Genomic DNA, 15,358 nt, shown 5'->3' with positions numbered 1-15,358 from the left:
TTAAAGTTACAAATTTATAATGAAAGACTTAAATTTAAAAAATAAAATAAATATTCAATTTGAATTTATATTAAAAGTTTTCAAGTTACTTTCACGATCTCTTTAGCTCTTTGTGCAAAAAAGTTGTCAAAGATTATGCTTGCAATAATGTCTCCTTTAGGCTTCTTTGAAAAAGATGAGTCTAGCCATGCTTGAATCACAAACATCTATTTCAAAGAAGTCAACAAACCAATAATACTTTGCATCGTTAGGAGAGTTGTTGCAAACCTTGTGATAGTCTATCTTTTACCTACTATTTCCCTTGGGTGCGATATCCCATCAAATTAAGAACCCAAGGGTGACTGTAAATAAAATTTTGTTATGCTCCTTGCATCATCTACAATTGATGTTACCCATTCAAGTTTTTCATATGTCCTCCAAAAGAATTTCAAGGCAATGTGCTATGCAAGGTGTCCAAAAAAGTGTCTTACACTTGTTTTGAAGCAATCTCCCAACTGCCACATATGTTGTATTATCAGTTATGATTTGTACCACACTATCTACACCAACCTCCATGACAACTTCTTCCAACATTTAGACACAATGTTTTTGCAATTTGACTTTGATAGAGGCATCCATCAATTTCAAAAAAATCAAAAGCTACCAAAAAATTGATAATGGTGTAATTTTTCCCATCTGTCCACCTATCTAATGGAATAGTTCAGCCATATTTTTTCCATTGCTTCTTTTGTTCTCCCACTATTAGCCTTGCCCTTTAGGTCACATTTGTGAGGAACCTACAAGTACAAAATGAAAGTACAAAATTTTTATTTTTAAATACCAAAAAAAGCCTAAATTCAACATAGATTACTATAAAATTGAACATAAATTTAACCTAAAATTCAACATAAATTACTGTAAGTATAAATTAACCTCCCTCTCAACTCTTTACAAGAAGGCGCCTTGCAGCCTTTCCGCACAATTGTCAATGCAATTACCAATTTCTCCCAATAAGGACTATTCACCACATTGAAAGGAATGTTGATATGCCAAAAATTGGCACATGCCATATCTACATGTTCATGCACCTCCCTATTCCATCCTGCAGCTTTCAAAGATAGATGTGCTCCAAGTGTGTTTTTGGACACAAAAGACTGTGGAATGTTGTAGGTGTAGGCATTGGCACTCTACTTGAAGTAGATGAAATGGAGGTCAATGTGCTTTGGATGCATGGGCCACGAAGAGAGCCCACTATGCCTTGACGTGTCGTATATTCATCTAATTCTGGTTGCAGTTGAGGACCATGACCACTAGCTATGGCTGCCCATGTTTTCTCCCTTTGCAATTTTTTCTCTTCTACCAATGAAAGTACATCTCTCTTTTTATCTCTTCACTAGTCTTGGTACAAGGTTTGGCATCACGATGAGCAATGCCAGCAAGATGGTATTTGAGGCAAACTATGCCTCCATAATATAGCTTCTGACATTTGCAGATAACTAACCCAGGATCCGGTCCCTACACACCATATTTCCAAGAAAAGTCTCTAACTCCAACAAGACAAGTGTCTATAATCGGTGGCTGCACTAATGGGGTGGAGCCTATGGCTGACCTGATCTAGAAGCTTCTCTATTTGCCATTATATGATGTATTTAACCTACACATACAAAATGAAAGCACAACATTTTAAAATTTAGATACAAGAAATTAACCTAAATTTAACATAAATCACTAAAAATTGGCATAAAATAGTTAAAATTAATATAAATTAGTTTAAATAAGTAAAAAATTTAATAAAATATAAAGACTAGAACATTTTATTCCATAAAAAAGGTTAAAATAAAAAAAATTATTTGTATATGCAAGCAACAATGAATTCATTTAAAAAATCAGAAAAAGCCATCAAAAAATTGTGATGAATCCAAATTTTTATAATTTCAATGCAAAACTACTACTTAGTTTTAGCATAAGATGAATCTTTTTTACCAAAAAAAAATCAGTATACTGAGTTTAAGAGTTTTACGTGTAAGTCATATTATTGTACACCTTTGCTGGTGCATGCAGCATCATGTAGTCTAATATACACTTTGCACAGGTTCCAGAACCCCCACCAATTTCGTATATCTGGATTAAAGCACATGTGCATTAGTTCAAAGGATTTCATTCCCAACTGTCTAGCCCCACAACATCAGAAAAGATCTTAACATCACACATATGAAAGAATGCTCTATCTCACTTACAAAATTGAATCATTGAAGCTGCTTTTGTCATGTCCATTTTTCAAAATAAAAATAAAAATAAAAAAATGATAATATTTTAAGTAGGGCCCGATCACTTCATTTTCTAAACAAGGCCACTTAAATATTATTTAATGTTTAACTTTCTTATTAAAATGCTTGTTTGAAATATAATTCAAAAGGGGCCACTGGATGTAATTTTAAAAAGTATTTTCGAATCCCCAGAGGGAAAATAACATTAATATTAAAACGAAACAATGGCGGGCCAAAAAAAAAAAGAACTAGAAAAAGTAGGCAAGAGAATAAAGAAAATCATCCAATTATGTCATTTCATTTTATTTTTTTGCCAATTTGGAGTTTTGGTGCATTCAAGGATGAAAATCCTTCAATTCTCCATCATGAGTTTGAGGACAAAAACCCTCTTGCTCATTGTGGGGTTATTCTACTCTAGATTCGCAATTGTGCCGAAACAATTTGGATTTGCAAGCAAATTTTCATACCAGCGATATTGATGAAGATATTGGAGATCCAAGGTTTGGTGTGGGTCGCTGGTTCGAATCTCATTTGTTGAATTTGCAATTTACATGTATTATTGTTGCATATCTGTGAAAGAATTATGTTCATATGAGGTAAATTGCAGTTGACAGTTGTTATTATTGGCTACAAATAATAGCCGTACCATTGTCCTATTGTACCATTGGTGGACTACTTCCATCTTTGTTAATAAGCTGCTGGTACAAAAGACAAGGAAATAAAGTCTGAATTTGTTTAGTGGGGCCCATATTATACATTTTGCTTCCTTTAAATGGGACAATCTCTGATATCTACCGCTTCAGTCTTTTTGTAATCCGTACAATGGACATTGCAAATTATGAATGATGTGTGAGGAAAATTGCTGATGATTATTGAGGGCTCACAAGTCACAACATGTCAACGCAACCTAGTATTATTTAGGACCAACACATGATCTTCCAAACAAGTGCCAGCCATATATTATTTATGGTTTAGGATATTTTATTATTTTGTGAGTCATATTAAGTGAAACAGCATCTACCACAGCTTCAACTTGGGTCCCACATGGTGTTCTCATCCTTAAATATTATTTGAACTTCTGTTATTAAGGAATTGGAAGCGCAGGAGGCAGCATTTGTTTGCTTCATGCCCACCACAGTCTTCCAATATCAAGTCACCAGTAATTATTTAACAGCTGGGTATTGAGAGTAAGCTGTCATTGCTGCATACAGAATATTCCTTGGTCTATGATGGCTTTCATACTATCCATTAAGGTACAAAGCGAATAAAAGCATTGCACAATTGAATCAAAATACTATTGTACCAACATTTGTAGGGCTTCATGATCTTTTGAAGTGTAATCAATCTGGTGTTCATGCGTCATTGTTATCAGTATGCTGAAATCATTGACTCTGAATATTAAATGAGAGGGAGTTTAAGCTGTTGTAATTTTGTAACCATTTGCATTTCTTATATATCAGTTTGCAACTTTCAGATAATAACAATGTGATATATATATATCAAGGTAACCAGGAGACATGTCTCCAGTAAAACATCACATTGCAAAGAAGACTGCTTAATGAAGAACTTCGATGTCTCATCTCACGCCAATAATCCTGGCATCTCCCGCGAGTACCCCAACCACAAAGGCATTAAAAAGGTGAAACATAAAAAACCTAAATGCTTTAAGTGGCAATTACCCACAGCAGGAAGCCATCAATGCCGCCAAGGAAGACATCAAAACTGCCAGATTTTTATTGATTTTCAGATTTTGTCTTCCTTTGTAGACACCCAGACATTTTTTATTTTCAGGCATAGTTCAACTTCATTTTCAAACATAGTTCATTGAATCATTGCCTTCATTTTCAATCATAGTTCATTTTCTTAATACATTTCATGATTGTAATAAGGATTCAGGATTGTATTCTATGAATGCACTAGATTTCAGAATAAGTTAAAGGAAAAGCCAAAGGCTAAAGCACATTAAAGCTTAAATAAATTATATTTCTAATTTCTGGTAACTAGTGGACATTAATATCTAAAATTTAGTCAAATAAAACTAAAATTTATAGATGAATCGAATGATTGTCTTGCTTTTTTCTGCTGTTTTTTTCCCTCAATTAGACTATAAAATAACATGTATTTATTATTCTCAGGATGAAAAATATTTGCTAAACTTAATATGGACAAAATTCAAAGAATCAAAAATAACAAAAAATGAAAACTTGAAACTGTGGTTCTGATTTGTCAAACGGTTCTAATATTAATTTATTTTTTCGTATAGAATGTCAAGTGGGGGAAAACAAGCCTTGAAATCTAAGTTACCAATTTGAGTACGGATACGGATACGGATACAGAATCGGGTACGGATTTGTGGATTCGACAAAAAAAAACTCCTTGGGTACGGATACAAGTATGTCCGTGTATATATATGTATGTTCAAGCATCAAAATTATAAAATATAATTATATAATTTATAAACTATCACTACCATTATTGATTATTACAATTTACAATGATACAATCCATACATATATGAAATATACAATGTGACTTTCCATACATAAATCATAAATCCATAATTGTCAATGCCAATAAATATTCATATATCGTAAATGTAATAACTAATATCATATTCATAATTTGCAAAAAAAAAATAATATTCAATTTTCAACTGATTGAAGTTTCAAAATGTGAAAATGTCATGACACAATAAAAATTCAAATTACAAGCCATCTATGGGATTTAAACTCCATATTCATCTTCATCTAAAGCATCCAACCCAAGCCCAAGGTCATCAAGTGGTTCAAATTCAGCATCCATTGAACCACTACCAATTGGAATGTTACTCCCACTAGCCATGTCTCTCTCAAGTTCCATAGCTGCCTCATCTATAGAGACTTGGGCAAGTTGTGCAACTGTAGCATCTAAATCACCACACTCAGGGGCTAGATCCCAATTCCTTGTTGAACCCACACTATATTCAGGGTCCTTATGTGACAAAAAACGAAGGTTGGAGTGTGCGTAGACCAAATCCTCAGCTCTCTTTGCACCCAAACGATCACATATAGCCAGAAGCAACCTCTGCATCTCTATATGGTGGTACCCTCCTTGGTGTTGCAAGCATCTTTGCACTATAAAATTTGGCGTCAGAGCAAATGCTAAGAGATGTAAGGGGGTGGTCACCTTGTTCCAACGGTCAACAACAATATTCTACACAACTTTGAAAAATGCTTCCATTGGGTCATTTACTTTTCTTTTTATTACTTCTCTTATTTTCTCCACCATGCAATCCATGCCATCATAAATCTCACCCAAACATGGGCAATCAGTATCAGCATACCTAATCATGCTCATGATGGGCTCAGTGAAATTCAAAACATATTCCACATTATGAAAGATGTCGAATGCTGATTGGAATAATCTAATATGTTTTTCAGAATCTGATTTCTTTGACCAGCGGTTGGAATTTGATTTTTTTAATGCAATTTCAGTTTTTTAGGATAACTTGTGTGTTATTGACTTTTGGAATTTGACAATGCAAAATGAATAACCAAAGCAATACATAAAATAATTGACTGAAAATGAATTTCAGACTTCTAATTTTATTTATCAGCAAAGAACAAATGGAAATAAATGATTATTTTTAACAACCCAAGCCAATAATGGCCTACCAGGAGTCCAGTGCTGGGAATTGAAGGTGATTTATTGGCCTGAACAAGTGGAAAGATTGAATGAAACACCTCCAGCTGCAACTAATGGCTCCAATGAGCTTTATTCACCTACTAAATAATTATCTAAAACAAATTTGTGAAGAAATCCTGATTCCAATGCAATTCCAGAACTATTCCCAGGAGAGACTCCAATTTGGTGTGCTTCCTACCTGTTGGTTGAAAATTTTGTACACCTGGGGAATGTACAAAATTGTGGTTTCAGCCACAACGTGTGAGTATGATACTCTCCTAATTAAGGGAAGCCTCCCCCTACCTATAAACTATTCTTAAACTAAAAACGGATGAGACAACAGTTTTTTCTTCTTCCTTCAAGAAAAACTATATATTTTTCTCTTCACAGAAAAGTAGCAATTGAAAATTACAGCAGTAACAACTTATAAAACAAAGTGAGAGAAAGGAAATGAAGTTTCCTGAAAGGACAAAGACTTCCGTCACTTCCTTCAGGACGAGACAGCAATATCAAGATCAAAGTCTTGAATATGTGAAGTCCTATCTACCCTTTTATAAATTAATGATAACAAGAACAAAGTATGGCAGCACAAAGTCTGAAATATCTTATTCTTCTCTACATAAAACAACAAGAACCAGTGTGAGCTAAAAGTCTCTCAGCTATTTCTTATCACAAAATCTACTTCTACTTTCTCTCAAGAACAAGTGTAGACACAAAGTCCTACAGCTTCTCTCAATAGAATATCTAATCTAACTGATAATAATCTCCAATACTTGCAACACAAAGTCTACAAGTCAAAATTGATTAAGCTCTTATAGAAACACAAGCAAGAAAGATAATATTGAACACAAGCTCAAGATATTTAGCACAAAGTCTCAATCCTTGAGCAATCTCCTTCTATTTCTTTCAACTTCAATTTACATATAAAAAGCACAAAGTCTTTCTTGATGCAAATTTTAGCAGATTTTACTTGCTTGTTTTTCAAAAGATAAAGATTACAATAGACCCCCTCAAGTATTTATAAGAGAGAAGTCTTGAGAAAAAGGTGGGAGGATCTCAACTAACTTGAGAAATTCTCTCAACCACATGACTTATTCAACTACTAAGACTTATTCAAAATTACAAGTTCTATTTTGATTTGACTTGTAATCAGCCAACTTGTAATTACAAAAATGCAAGTAATGACTTAGCTTGCAATTTACAAAATTGCTTTCTTTCACAAGTAAACTTGTGAACAAGGAAACTACAAAACTAAAATTACAACTTTGAGACTACAACTAAGTGTTGAAAAACACTTATGTTACAACATATTTGGCCATGAACCCTTCAAACTTCTGGATGATCATTTGCAATTTATCAGCATTCCGTTCGTGAGTATTCTTTGCAACGATCATGGTTTTCACAACAACATCGCTGCAACGAAAAATTATGATGTTATTCTTCTCAAGAGACGACTAGATTTCCTGCAATAAGATTTGGTATTTCACCAAAGCTTGAATTGATACAGCTGAAAATTGTTCGTTACTCCATTCATAGTGAATCTTCATCTGTAGATCTGAGAGAACTTCCTCTTCTAGCAACAATTCCCCATTCTGATCCATAATATTACAAGAGGCTTTCTCACATTAAGAAACAACATCTCGCAACGCTTCAGTACGTAATTTTGTGGCATCATCAATATCCTCAATGAGTGACTTGAGAACAAGGACTTTGTTTTCCAAAAGCTCTTTAAATTCTAGGTACATCACTCTTGAAGGAATAATGTCATGTTCTTGGAGAACATTCAACTTTTCTTGAGGCATCTTGTGCCAAACCGTCAAATTGCCTCAACCCATTCCAGGTTCTGTTTGAAAACATCAGAAGCTTGGTTCAATTTTTCTTCAATGGTCTCCAACTTGATCATCATTTGGTACACATATTTCAATACTTGAGTACATAAATCCTGAAGTTGATTTACCCAAGAATCCAGCGCTTGTACCTTTTGAGCAACTCTTTCAACTCCTTGGACTGATTTTTTTGCATTTGACGAAGTTAAAGGATTGTCCCCTTCATTAGAAGACTTGGTGATCCTTTGAATTGCAGCAACAAGTTGCACATTTTCCTCTTCTAGCTTATCCTTCTTTTCTAGAAGTTCATCATACCGCTGCACCAATGAGGCTACAGAATGCTGAGCATCATGTCTGACCACTTCATGCGTTTGTTTGCTCAACTCCACCCTTGTGATTCTGTAATCAGCAGCTTGCATCTCTTCATGTGGCTTGTCTACAATTGGCTCAACAATTTCAGCCACCTTCATCTTGTTACTATCAACTGTTACCCTTGAAATCGTCTTAGCCCTTTTGGCAACCTTGGGTTTTGATTGCTTGAGATGTTGCAAATCAAAGATGTCAGAAGAGATTTCTTGCTTCTTTCTTTTAGGTGTAAAAAACTAAGCCATGGAGGTAAAGCCATCGATTCTCCTTGAGCAATGGCTGAAAGTGAGGGAGAAGCAGTTTCTGTTTGAACAACAGTCGTCATCCTGGAAGAAGTTACTGTTTGAACAGCAACTATAGACTACTCATTAACCAAAGGTCCTGATGACTGCATCATGAACTCATCAAAACTAGAAGCAGAAGTATCAATCTCTGACAAAGGGGCACATGCAGGATTATCCTCAAAGATATTCATCAAATTCCCTTGAGGATGATCAAGAGATGGCTCTGCTGCTGAAATCGGAATGACTCCCTGAGGAGATTGACCCACTGAAACAAGAACAATATGAATAGTGGAAAAAGCATCCACATTCACGTCAAGAGAAGCCATAGGTAATTCTAGAGGAATTTGAGGGAGAACTTCATGAGGTGACTCCGAAATGGGTGACTCGGGAGCATTATCTGATTGTAGTTCCTCCTCTCGATCTTCAGCATCAATTACATGAATATGAATCCGAGGCTTTTCTTTCCCTCGAACTATCACTTCTTCAGGAGGTAGTTCCATTGCTCTGCTAACCTTCAACTTGATTCTTGCGCTTGAAGATGATGCACCTTCCTTGTTGTCTACTTTGATTTCAGACTTGAGTCTGACAGGTCCTGTAGAATCATCTTCTTTTCCAACCTTGATCTTAAGGAGTCTAACACCGTTACCCTTGAGCCAAGTATTGGTGTTAACTAAGATAGGCTGAAATCTATCAAGAATGGAAGTGCATTCCTTATGCGACAATTGAATTGATGGAAGTGGTGCTTCATCAACTCTCTTTTCATCATATTCAGGATCAAGTATCTCTCCATCAGCAATCATTCCTTCAGGAATGTTTACCAAGTTCAGGTTGTTGGTGTTGGAAATAAGCCACACCTGGACCGACGATGGACTGGTCCAAGAAGGGCCAGTAGCTCAGTGGTAGAGCACTCCAACAGCGTTATTTGTAGAAATTCCCCTTCCAACCTTATGTTTCACAGATTGATGTGCATGAATAGCCATGATCTGTCTTCCCAACTCCATAAGAATGATCTTATCAGTTGGATATCTAGGAAGCATATATGGTTGGCCGCCATAACATCCAACTCTCATGTAAGTGAAAGTTGGGAATTGAAGGAATAAGCAGCCATATTCATTCACCTTCTCCCAGGTGGCATCTGACACTCTTTTGTTTTTCAATGTCTTATCAAACAGGCACATATAATGACCAAAGAAGGCATCCTAGACCCTCCTGAAGTGCAATCTACTGGGTCTCAAAAGCAATTGGTCATAGTAATACCACACTGGTATAAGTGAGTGATCACCCTTGGTAGAAAGACCAGGGAAGTGTCTGAGTGATGCTGCTATATACACCACATATGAGTTCATGTAGAACGTCATGGTGGAAGGAACTGCTGCAAGTTGTTCACAAAGGGTATCACTGATGATTTCGCCCCAAGAGATGTGTTGAGACTGCCTTATGAGCATGATGAACTTATACATCCATGGTTCATAAACATTAGAATGTTCTAAACCCATCATCCTGCTGAGAAGAGTGATTGTGTCTCTAATTTCCCACTTGAAATTACTATGGTACAACTTTGTCCACCTTGTAAAAACAACTCGTGGCTTACTGATCCATCTATTGATATGGCGTTTGCAATCCTTTTCTCTTGAAGCATAGTGCTCAGCAGCAATGTCTTTGGAGATCTCTATGTACACAGGTGCTGGTGGTATTCTGAAAACCTTCTCAATAGTGTCCGCATCAAGACGGATTATCACTTCCCCATCATCATTCCTAATAGTTCTTGTTTCTTTGACAAAATGATTGGCACAAGCAAGAACGAACTCAGGTTCTAAGGCAGCCACTGGAAAGGAAGAAGCATGGTGAATGTGGCTGTCCAACAGGCCTTGCATATTGCTATCCTTGGGATCCTCCACCCGTTTAACGAACTCTGACATATCAACATGCCCTATTTCCGTATCTTTGATGTGCTCCATGGGAGTGGAAACTTGGGATGGAGAGATCTCATTTTGGTACTTATCATATTTATACTTCATCTTATTTTGAGAGGAAGATGACGGTAAATCAGTCATTGAACAAGAGCCTGGCACGATGCGACGAAGATCTAGAAGTGTCAAAGCAACATCAAGATCAGCCGAATGAAAAAAATTTCTTCTTTTCAATGGGAAAAAACTCTATCCCTCTTGAGAGGAAAATGGTGAATAAATAGGAACACTTGAAACTTGGCTTTTGGTCAATTTTGGATCTTGGGAGATGTGTTACAAGTATGCAAGTGGGGTAGGACATATTCGCAATCGGGTTTTTAAAACCAAAATGCAAGTATACTTGTAATAAGAAAAATGGAAGGATGTGTGAAAAATGGAATTTTGACATGGAAAAGAGAATGGGAATGGAATGTACTACCCCTACTCATTTGAACTCTTTAGACTCATATTTTATTATTATTTGTTTTCAGAAGATACATTACCATGATGTGTTATTCAGATTTTTATGACATTATTTCATGCTTTATCTGGATATGATATGCATAATTTATTTGCAGTATTTCAGTACTTGTGATTTATAGCATTTTATGGATTATTACTATGTACTGACACTTTACTTTATCTATGCAATGTGTAATTACATGTTGTGTGTCTACGAGTGTATTGGATGCAAGGGGACGATTTTCTTTCACTCATTTCGGTGAGACAGGGAACGTCGCGATTCTCCTTCATCAGTGTGTATGCCGTGTTTTCTATATTGTATATTTGCATGTGTGGTTCGGTGATGCAGGATATTGCAGGTACAAATATCGGGCAGGTACGGGGTATCGTCTCCACCTGGCTTCACAGGTCTGAGCGTGCCTTATATTTTCTGATGGAAGTGGAGGAGATAGTAGTTGACCCTATTTTACTCAGTTACACTCGTGTGAGTGTCGTCAGCTGGTCATCCTGTCAATTAGTTCGGCCTTCGTATTTTGTCGTTTGATCTTCTTATGAGTCTTTGCTTTGATTTGCTCAGTTGTGTGTTTTTGTGGATTTGAATTAATTAATTAATTAAGTTTATGGAATTGTCTCATAGTTGAATTGTTTATGCATTGAGATTATAAATTTAATTAATTAAAAGAAATAATTAAATTAAGTTGCAAGCTGCATGATATTAGAAATATATTTTATTGGAATTTTAGTGGAAAAATTAATTAGATTAATTATATTTATTGTTTCCTAGAATTTTAAATAAATAAATAAATAAAAGGATAAATAAATGAATGAATAAAAGAATTAATTAGAATTAAAGTATTGTTTTAATTATTTATTTTGAAAATTAATTAATTTGCACGGGAAAAGAAAAGAAAGAATAATGATTTTTAATTATTGCATGTTAGCTTATCTTTTGTTATAAAATTAGAAAATAAAATAAAATTACTTTTATTCTAAATTTAGGTTTTTGAGAAAAAGCTATTGAACCTAGAATTTTAGTTTAAAAAGGGGAATAGGTCTTTATTTTAGGGACACACAGGAAACAGGTCAAGGATTTAGGTGAAGAAATTTATTTGGAAGCTTGTTGAAAGGATTAGAGCTCTTCTACAGATTTCTTCCAGGAAAGCTATACCAGGTTGGATGGCTTCTTTTGATTGTTGTTTTAAAAAAATATTTTATTTCTTTCTTCTTTCTGAATGATGTGTGTGTTAAGATGTTTGTCAAATCTAAAATCCTGTCTGATTATTTCTTGTTCTTGGCTAAAGTCCATTCCTAAAGTTAATTTTTGGCCTATGAAAAGAAGTTATTTTCTGGGTATTTTTAGATTAAAATTTGGAGAAAATTAGGAAAAATTATTATGGAGAAAAAAAAATAGTCAAGATCCTCATGATTGCGTGAAAAATTGCAGAAGTTGAGAGAAATAGTATTTACGAGGGAAATTATTCTCTCTTGTTTAAATAGTCTTTTAAATAATGGCGTCTCTGTGAAATTATATGATTACTTTAGAAATAAATTTAATTGGGAATTAAATTTATTGGATTATCTGAAATTTTAAAAAAATATATAATTAGAATAAAATTCTGTGAAATGAATTTTATTGATATGGGGAAATTTATGTTTTTGCTGTCAGAAATTTTTAGTAAATGGGGAATTTATTTTTAATGCTTTAAAAAAATATATATAAAAAAAAATTAATATTAAAAAATGTGGGGAGGCTATGCCTCTACCCACGCAGCAATTACCTTAGGTAGTGGCTGCTGCCCAGCGCTACCCAAGGGTAGCGGCTGCTGCCATAGGGCAGCAGCGCTACCCTACCCAAGGGTAGCGGCTGTTGCCTTAGGGCAGCAGCAGTACTCAAATGTAGCAGCTGCTGCCATAGGGCAGCAGCACTACCCAAGGGTAGCGTTGGCTGCCATATGGTGGCACCGCTACCCTAGGGTAGTTAGTTTGTTATTTTTTTATTTTATTTTATTTTTTTAAAATTAATTTAATTTTAATTTTTAAATTTTATTTGTTATTTAGTTTTTTTTTTTTAAATAAATAATAATTAAATAATTATAAATGTGTTATATATATATATTTGTTTTATTTTTAATTATCAATTTAAAAAATTTTGTTATATGAATAAAGAATTTAGAATTTAGTAATTTTAGAAAAAAAAAAGCTTATAATTTTAAATTCGATATTCATGTTGGAAATACATTAGGAGATTAATTCATATGTGAATTTATTTAACTTTATTGGACAAATGACAAGTTTATGTATTAAATGGTTGTAAATTCTTGTTATCTGGAAATTCTTAAATTGCTTGTTATTTATGCTTTTGACTGTTTTTAAGGAAAGATTGCTTGTAATAGGATCTTGCGTATATTGTGTTCTTAGTCAAGCTTAATTTCATTGCAATTTTGGTTGATTTGTCGTTGTGTCCTATGTTATTATTTCTCCTTGGTCAGGTGTTGTTGTAAAACCTTATTGATGTGAGTCATTGTGTGTGTTTGTCCAAATGGTCAATCTTGGGTTAGTGATTATGTATCCTTCACCTGTGCTTTGTCAAGATTGTTTATGGTTGTCTGTTTCGCCATAGAGTTCTCGTAGAGAGAGAGATTTCCTGTTAGTGTCCTATGAGAGAGAGTGGCTTTCGAGCGGGGGCGGTGCCCGAAGTGGATGACAGGATAACCCGTCGAAAGTCAGTTAAAAAGTGATAACCTAATAATATATTGGGGGGGAGTGAGATAAATATTAATTAAGATAATGTACCCCGTGCATAGGTGTAGTGCTAGTACAGGGCTCATAATGCTACGAGAAGGCCTGGAATGGCAAACTTACCACCTTGTCTTCACGAAAGGATTGGTAGGGTCCGCATGAGACTTAGCTGGAACCGCAGGCTCGGGAGAGGTTACCAGGAGAAACCTAGGATGGGGGCCGGGACCTATGGAGGTTGTACCATGGTATCTACCATAAGACATGCGATGACACTCTCTCCTTAGAGTCACTTGTGTTTTGTGAGTTGAGTTACATGGATGTTTGCGGAGTCTTGTAGTCCTTTCGTACTTGTCTTACTTTGCTTGCTTGAGGGTTTTCTACTATCTCCTAGCACGGTGGGGTGGTTCCATTTCGGGATCACATGGTCGGGTGGTAGTGCCACTTCCCATCGGATGTTCTGGATTGTATCTTCAGGTGAGGAAAGGCTTCGCTGGTGTTTTTTGGTTCGTGGTTTATGTACCAACTCTTGTTCGAGATCATTGTTCAGTTGCGACCTTGTGGTCATTGTATCAGACTTTTATGTAACCTTGATAGTGTAACTTTGTAATCTATGGCATCATTGGAAGCCATGTAGCTATGGATATTGTAATATTATGTCAGTGGAATGTATGTTGATTTAGTTGTTTTGATCTTATGTATAAATGAAATATGGATAATTAAATGCATTGGAATACTTTGATTTCTTTCATTATGAAGATTTAGATATATGTGTAGTTGTGAACTTAAGTATTTAATTTATCTAAGTAAATGGACAATTGGATTAACTATGGTGTTAATGTAATCTATGAATTAATCTTCGTTGGTAACCCTTAGGAAATCAGATGTTAGACTTCTGTTGTGTTATTAAACGTGCAATGGTTATAGTTAGTGCACTTAGTCTTTAAAAAAAAATGATTTAACCCTTTAGTTGCCTAGTTGTGTTGTTTCCTTTAGGGTTCCTGGCGGGGCATTACATGGAATGTGTGAACAAAGGTAATGAAAGTAGATTAATAAGGAAAGAATTTTGGAAGATCATCTTCATTTTAACCTCAAGTGAATGGGAGAAATCTTCACTTGTAATCAGGTTTTTAAAACCCAAAATTGGAAAGACAAGCTTTTACAACTTTGAAACTTGAACTTTTGGCAAAAGATGATGAAGTCTTTTCAGCCAAAGGGGGAAAACTCACTCTTTCATCTTACTTGCAAACGAATTTTAAAAACCCAAATGCAAGTAAAGAGGGAAAAATGGAAGGGGAAAGACAATGCAATCCTTAAATTACATTCAAAACTTGGATAGAAATGGGAAGATCTCTCTCAAACCCAAAATGAAGAAGAACAACACAAACATCGATCATGATCAATCAAGGAATTTCAAAACAACAGAAATAAAATAAAGACAAAACAGAAAAAACATACCTTGCTTGATCAAGATGCCCTCCAAAGAGATGGAATAACTTTGGAAGAAACAATCAACTCCTTAAATAGAAGGCAAAACAAAATCGTTGAAACCCTAGCCACATCCGAGGAGAAACAAAATTGCAGCCAAAACAGCTTTCAATATGGAGGAAGAATAGGTCAAAACCTCATGGAAAACCTACGTAGGAAGAATAGGAACCAAAACTCCAAATCATGGCATTTCAAAAAACGGCTAATGAAGATAAAAATGCAGTCAAAGAACAATGCAATGGCAACCATACAAGCTGCAACGTGTTTCTAAAAGCATCAAATTCATATTGAATTCAAAATGCCCCCTCATCCCATAGATTCCTCCACCAAAATCAGTTAGA

General features: G+C 35.0%; 1 protein-coding gene across 5 annotated transcripts in view; it reads right to left on the bottom strand.

Moving 5' to 3' along the window:
• Positions 1-15,358, bottom strand: part of LOC131071320 (uncharacterized) — a 235,534-nt gene that overhangs the window by 144,234 nt on the left and 75,942 nt on the right. For all 5 annotated transcript variants that reach the window (XM_058007113.2, XM_058007130.2, XM_058007125.2 and 2 more), the window contains exon 6: positions 2,000-2,100. In XM_058007113.2, coding sequence (XP_057863096.2) covers positions 2,000-2,100 — 101 coding nt within the window. The remainder of the gene's footprint in view (positions 1-1,999; positions 2,101-15,358) is intronic.

The sequence above is a fragment of the Cryptomeria japonica genome, chromosome 1 (genome assembly GCF_030272615.1).
Source record: "Cryptomeria japonica chromosome 1, Sugi_1.0, whole genome shotgun sequence".
NCBI lineage: Eukaryota > Viridiplantae > Streptophyta > Pinopsida > Cupressales > Cupressaceae > Cryptomeria > Cryptomeria japonica.
The sequence above is the reverse complement of the archived record's forward strand: the minus strand, read 5'-3'. Positions and strand labels throughout refer to the sequence as shown.